The 6,814-nt window shown below is 50.7% G+C and overlaps 1 protein-coding gene across 1 annotated transcript; it reads right to left on the bottom strand.

Moving 5' to 3' along the window:
- Positions 1-299: 299 nt before the first annotated feature.
- On the bottom strand, positions 300-1,047 carry Ubl4b (ubiquitin like 4B). The gene has a single exon (XM_048443482.3). It carries the CDS (start codon positions 881-883, stop codon positions 317-319), a length of 567 nt encoding a protein of 188 aa, XP_048299439.1. The 5' UTR covers positions 884-1,047; the 3' UTR covers positions 300-316.
- Positions 1,048-6,814: the final 5,767 nt, after the last annotated feature.

Below are 6,814 nucleotides of genomic sequence, written 5' to 3'. Positions count from 1 at the left end.
GGAGGAGAGGCTCTGTCTAGAGCCAGGCAGCCTTTCTCTGAGCCAGGCTTGAGCAAAGCTGCTCCCCCCAGAGCTGGGGTGAACTTTGACAATCCCTCTAGGGTACCCTGGCTCGTCCAGAACTCTTGTAGCAGAGACTGGTGGCACTAGAATCATTCTGCACTTCAGACGAGGACCTACAGGCTAGAGGGTGTAGAAGGATCCAGATACCCTCCACCTTCTTAAAGGTTCAATAAGAGGGATGAATGTGTCTCCATCGGGGGAAGGAAATGAGAAACATCGCCCGAGAACACGGAGGAATCAGGCCAGGGGAAGTTTAGTGAGTAAAAGAGCAGGGTGGACCAGTTTGCTGAGCAGCCTCCTTCCCATCCTCCTCCTCTTCCTCCTCTTCTCCTCCTCCATCATGTTGTTGGAGCTCAGAGGCAGCAGCCAGGTCCTCCTTTTCCTCGGCCAGCTCTTCAAGCTGCTGCTGTGCCAGGAGATGGCCCGCCAACTGCTCCAGGGCCTCCGGGCTCAGCCTCTGCAGACGTTCCTCGTACTCCTGCCTCAGCAGCCCCAGCACTGCCTTGGCATCCTTAGGCCCAAAATGTTTGCCTAGGACCTGGCCCAGCTGGAGCCACAGGGGCTGGGGCGGGCCGGTCTTGTCCAGCGCTGCCTCCTCCGGAGGCCGCATGATGACGTTGATGGAGGCATTGGGCCCGATGCTGTAATCCGAGAGGTGTTTGTCATCAGCCAGGAGCTGGCCCCTGAACAGCAGATGCTGCTTCTCCTCCGGCACCTGCAGGTGCTGAGAAACCAGCTTCTTCAGTGTGGCCACACTCTCTTTTCCAGATACCTTCAGGCTGCATCTTCGGCCCAGGAGCAATTTGACCGTGAGGTACATTGGGCCAGAGAGAAATCAGGAGGGATCCATGCTCTGGGAGTTGCCCTGAAGGTAAAGGGCCCTATAGGTGAGCCTGTCATGAGAGGGCCACTGCTCCTAGCAGGGCAAGGGTCCAGCCTACTTGGGCAGCCACTAGCTAATGCACAGTGATGTCACAATGTTATGGGAGGGCTCATTTCCATAGCAGAACTCTAGGGACAGCCGAGGGACATTGTAAACACACAGCATCTTCCCTTTATGAGAAAGAGGGGAGAAGAGGTGGGGCAGGGGGTGTGAAGTGACCAGGAAATAAAATGTAAAGAGAGCTGAAACAGAGAAAGAGAAACGGAAAAGGTACCACAACAACAGCATTTCTGCCGATTTTCTCAGCACAAGCCTTGGGTACTTTCTTGATGTCAGCAGGAAAGACCACAGAGCTCCAGAAATTCCTGCACCGAAAGATAGGTCAGGAGCACTAATGACATTTGTCTTATATCCATAGCCTCAACGTAATCCACACGACCTACAAGATGCTTTGATAATTCCTGCCTGTGGGAGGGGAATGTGCAGGCTCATTCCGTCCTACAGAGGCACATAGCTGTGTCTTCGTGGTGGCCTCGCCGTGCCTCCTGATCCAACATCTACTCAGTGTCTTCCGTGTGCCAGGCACTGAGCAGACTCTGGTGTGCAGAGGCACATAAGGGGTAGGATGCTTGTTCGGTATTTGAGTGTTGTATTTGGCAAGTTTCCCTGCAGTGCGTTGTTGATCTTGAGCTAAACCCTTTCCAGGTGTTGCACGCGGTAGCCTGCAAGGGTGGTACTGTCCTGGCTGAGAAGTGAGCGAGCCTAGAGAAGAGCTGATGCCCCTAATGGGTGTGCTGGCTGCTTCAGGGGCTCCCTCGGGTCTCCCTTCCCTTCCTCTTCTTCCTCCCTGCCTTTCTCCTTTCCCTTTCCTGCTACTCTGACTCCACAGAGGATGACGATGTTGACAGTCACCATGGCCTTCTTGAGCCTGCCCTTCCAGTCTCCGACCCCAACCCTGTCCCAGGGTTAGCCAACCTTCACCTGTCCTTCTGACCTTGACATCTAACAGCAGTTGAAAGAAATAACCATAAGGACCAGGACTGTCACCTCCACTCATTCTTCTCCCGCTCCTGAGCTCTCGTGCTTGGCCGATGACCCAGATTCTGGTCCTAGATGACCCAGCACTCACATGTCAGGAATTCCAGCCAATGAAGCTCTTGCTGTTTTCCCTCTTCCTGAAAAGTCCTCCAGAGTTCATCTCTCTGATGATCCCCACTGCCCCCAGTGACTGAGGCTCTTGCCTCCCTATAGCCACCGCTCTGAACTCACTGTCATCTCCTCGGACCCACTCATTCCACGGTCAAAAGAATGGTCCTAAAATTACTGTGAGTCCCCTGAGTTTAACTCATTTGCTCTTGGCAACTTTCCTGCTGGGGCACCTGAGGTCTTTATAGCCTGGTGTTTTGCTCAGCACCCCATCCTCCCCACCTCCCCACTTTTCATCCTTCACTCTAGCCACATGAACCTGTCTTTGCCCCTGCTTGTTTCGAACTCTACCAACTCATCCTGCAAACTCTGTCAGCCTTAAAAATTGCCTCCTCCATGAAGCCTTTGCTTGGGCTTGGGCAAAGGTAATCCTACATCCCTCCATGTTGCCATTCCTTCACTGGTTGGTGTACCCAGCATAAACATCTCCACCTCTCCCTCTGACTCTCAGTAGCAGGGTCTGAGTCTCTTCCATCATGATGCCTCCAGTACACCAAATTTTATCTACAGATGGTCTTGTACTTGTTGGTAGAAGAGATGCAATTTAGTCACACTGAGCCAGGCAAGGTCGTGCAGGACCTGAGTACATAGACTGGGGAAAGATATAAACTTGCCTGCAGCCTCTCCTTCACCCTGCCTCTTCCTCTAGAAAGAGGAAAATCCAAAACTACATACAAAATAAAACAGAAAGTGATATCAGGCTTTACCAAAGGCTCTTCTATAATACTTATTTAAATAGCCAGTTCCCCAGGAGAATGTGAAGTAAGTCTGAATTTGCAAGTGTACACACAGTGTGGGAGGGGCTATGGGCTCCGTGGTGGAGATGTGGGCATCTGTGCGGATGAAAAGAGAGATTGTGTTTGGTTTCTGAAGAGTCACTTAAGAATCCTCAGTTCCTCGAGAGGAGGACCCCCTGGTGGACAAACCATTGGATAGACAGGATTGAAGTTATCCTATAGGAGATACCCAAGCAGAACTAATTAACCCACAAAGGCTTTCTGGAGGGCCAGCTCTAAGTGGCCTTTTCAGGGAACAGAGGAAGGTGAGGCAGGGAAGGGAATAGCTTGCAGTCTGCCCTAGGTGCAGGGCTTCTGGAGGGAGCCAGGAGCATCCAGGATGAAGATGAAGTCAGCCATCTGCCCCTAACCTCTCCTCCGAAAACCATTTATGCAGACTTGAGCTGCCCCAGTCATGAGAAGTCTCTGGAGATGGCCACTTGAGTTGAGCTCCCCAAAATGAAGTCCATGAAAGCCCTTACACGGGCTCAGCTCTCCAAAGCTAGTAACTTTGTGTAGACAGGTATACCTATGACAGAGACTTTGGGGCCATGAGGACAGTAACAGCTGAGTTAGTGGTGTCCATACGTGCTAAGAGAAATGGTCACTACTCCCCTGGAGTCTCCACTGCCCTCCCAAAGGGGACAGAAGAAGCACCTGTCTGGATACTGGATTCCTATTTGGAGCCAGGAAATATTCTAAGTCTCTTCCCCACCGTATAGCTGCTTATCTTAATTGTTCAGCTAACGTGAGTAAATAAAATTGTGAAATCAGAGCATGCAACCAGACAACGATTGTCATAATTAGAAGGGACGATCATCTGGAGTGAGTGGGTTTGTGACTTGGGAAAGCAATGAATGTGTGCAGAGAACGTGGAACGCCATGCATTCAGATTTCCCTTAAAAACACTGCAAAAGGCATTAGCATCACTGGGGACCAGTGCAATGTCTGAGGAGGAGATGGGCAGGGTGGGAGAATACTCCAGGACAGGTCTGAGCATTCCGGTTTCTGGGCTCTTCCATCACTGCTGGGTGGGCTACTGAACCTTGGCGCAAAGAAATCATACAATTAGACCTTTCATCAACCAGCTGTCCTGGGGCCTGCCTTTAGCTGGGTGAATCCTCAGATCTCATTTTGCACCTCTAGACAACAGAAAGATGATCAGTTCCCACCATCCTTTGGAAGTTGCTATGTGAACCCACAGCATCTGAGCTACAGAGATATTAAACATAGGATTCGATTTACAGATGGAAATGGGAGTTCCTATTGTCGCTCCTGGACCAGTAAGGAAAGAACCCTCTACACCTGTAAATATGCTCACAGTGACTCCCCACATGCTGCTATCCGTACAGGTGGACGGGCAGAGCAGGCTTCTGAAGACTGGTCCAGCTCAGAGGGGAAGATGGGGTGAGTTCGTTGACACCTGAGGGGGCTGCAGTGTTGTGGGACATTGCTTTAACTAGGCAAAGATGTGTTACATTTGTTTAATGATGCAAAGATATCTTGCTTTTCCTGGTTAGGCGCCTGATTGGTCTAATTAAAAAGTTGGGTGGCCAATAGCTAGGAAGTAGAGTGATGGGCAGAGCTGGCAGGCAGAGAGAATAAACAAGAGGAGAGAGACTGAGGAAGACAGAGAAGAGAACAAGGTAGAAAGAAAGGGAGGTCCCGGGGCCAGGCAGCTGCCAGACAGAAAGACACGGAGTAGGACATACAGAATGAAAGAAAGCTAAAAAGTCCTGAGGCAAAATACAGATGAAGAGAAACAGGTTAATTTAAGTTTTAAGAGCTAGTAGACCAGGATAAGATAAGGCCAAGCATTCATAGCTAATATTGAGTCTCCTTGTCTTTATTGGGGAGCTGGTTGGTGGGCAGAAAGAAAGCCTGCTACATGCAGGGTACAGTGAATTTGCTGCTGCCTCCTCTCTGATACTGTACGAAGGCTCATCAAGCAGGTGAAAGTTATGATCTTTGTCCACCGGACCCCTCAACAAAGTGTGGTTATTGCCCTTGAATATCAGCCTGGCTTTGTCGGGAGTGCCAGGATGAGGCAGCAACTGGGAGTCAAACCAGGAAGACCTGGAAGTAGCTGGAAGCAGGAAAGAAGGGGGAAGGCATCCGAAAGTCAAAAGGGGAAACAGTTAGCAAGGAGAAACCCACAGAGTGGGCCAGAGAGCAGCACCAGGGCAGGGGACAAAGAGAGAAAAGAAGGGGAGATGCAGGGGCAGGAAGAAGAAGTTCAAGTTCATGTGAAGTACAACAAACACTCGGGCAGACTGCTCCTCTGAGAACTCCATCCTCTCTTCAAGAGTGGGAAAAAGTTCATGGGAAAGGGTTGTTAGGGAAAGTGGGATCCGTCCGGAGAGTTGTTTATCCCAGGGGCGCTGAGAGCCTACAGCCTTTGGTTCTAGGAACTCCCTGCTGCCTCCACCTCAAGGGGAGCCTTATTGCTCAGAAGCACATCTCAAGCACACTGCGTGCCCATCCTCCATAAAGCCCAGGAGAGCCCAGTGCCACAAGTCCTCAATCCTGTGACCGGGTCCATCTTCCGGCCTACCCTGTGCTGGCGTCTGTAGGAGAGGTCTTTTGAGGTTGCTCCACAGCCCACAAGCCTAACTTTAGGTAGGACAGACAGCTCTTTAGAGGACTCTCTGAGCAAGAGAAAGATGGCCGATCTTATGCGACTCCAAGAACCCAGAGGAACCAGGCGGGAGAGCACAGGAATAAGACAAGCTCTTTTGGCAATAAGCAGGCATAATGTCTATCCAGACCTCCATTCTCATGCCTGACAACCCTATCCTTGCCCCATGCTGCTGTCCCAGCATCCTGGAGAAGTCAGAAGCCTGTCCCAGTCAGCTAGAGTAGCCTAGTAGCCTGGTCCCAGAGCCAAACACAACTCCCACCGTGTGACTCTAGCTGTGGCCACTAGATGTCACTAGTGGCCTCCCTGGCCAGCTCCTTAGCAGGCATGGCCAAACTATTGTGAAGTCTGGCGTACAGGACTGAATCTCAGGTACTGAGCCTTATCCTGAAGGAACCCCACCTCTCACAGATTGCTAGCCATTCCTCTGTTCACCCCTTGTCAGTCACGCTTGGGGTATAGACATAAAGACCCACATTGAAATGGGTTCTGGGCTGGGCCAGGTCAGTCAGGTACATCTTTTGGGAGACACATAAGCCTGCCACTTTCGTGCCTAAACTGCTACTAGGGAGAGAAAGAAGCTACTGGCACCAAAGGGTATAGGGTAGGATATCAGAGGGCTTTGTTCAGGAGGGGTTTGGGGACGAGCTGAAGGAGTCACGGAAGGTAACAAGAACATCCCAGCTAAGCGCCCAACCTGCACAAGGCTGCGTGGAAGAGTGTGGAACTTGAATGGGTTGGATGAATGATTTCCAAGTCACTCCAAGGTGACTGACTATTCCTTTGAAGATTATGACATCAGCCTGAGTGGCAGGAATCCTCTATCCTGCAGCTTTGATAAAATGTGATAAGGTAGAATCAAAGACACAGAAGCTGTCCCTAGATCTTTGGGGTGGTGTCTTCCCTGTAACATGAGAGGGCTTGCTTGTTTGTGTTTCTGTCCTGCCCGGCCCCCCCCAGCTGTTTAGTCCCAGAGAAAAATCACACAAAAGACTCTATAAGTTATAAAGCTGATTGGCCCTTTAGGTCAGGCTTCTTATTAGCTAATTCTCACATCTTGATTAACCCATTTTTCTGATCTATATTAGCCATGTGGCTCAATACCTTTTTCAGTGGGGCAGCTCACAGCCTGCTGCTTCGGTGATCTGGGCAGGAGTGTGAGGAATCAACTTCCTCCTCCCCAGAATTCTGCTGCTCTCCTTGCATCATTTCCACTTCCTGTCTGGTTTTCCCACCTACACTTCCTGC

Source organism: Myodes glareolus, chromosome 17 (assembly GCF_982192425.1).
Source record: "Myodes glareolus chromosome 17, mMyoGla1.1, whole genome shotgun sequence".
NCBI lineage: Eukaryota > Metazoa > Chordata > Mammalia > Rodentia > Cricetidae > Myodes > Myodes glareolus.
Note: the sequence above shows the minus strand (reverse complement) of the source record. Positions and strands in the feature narration are given on the sequence as shown.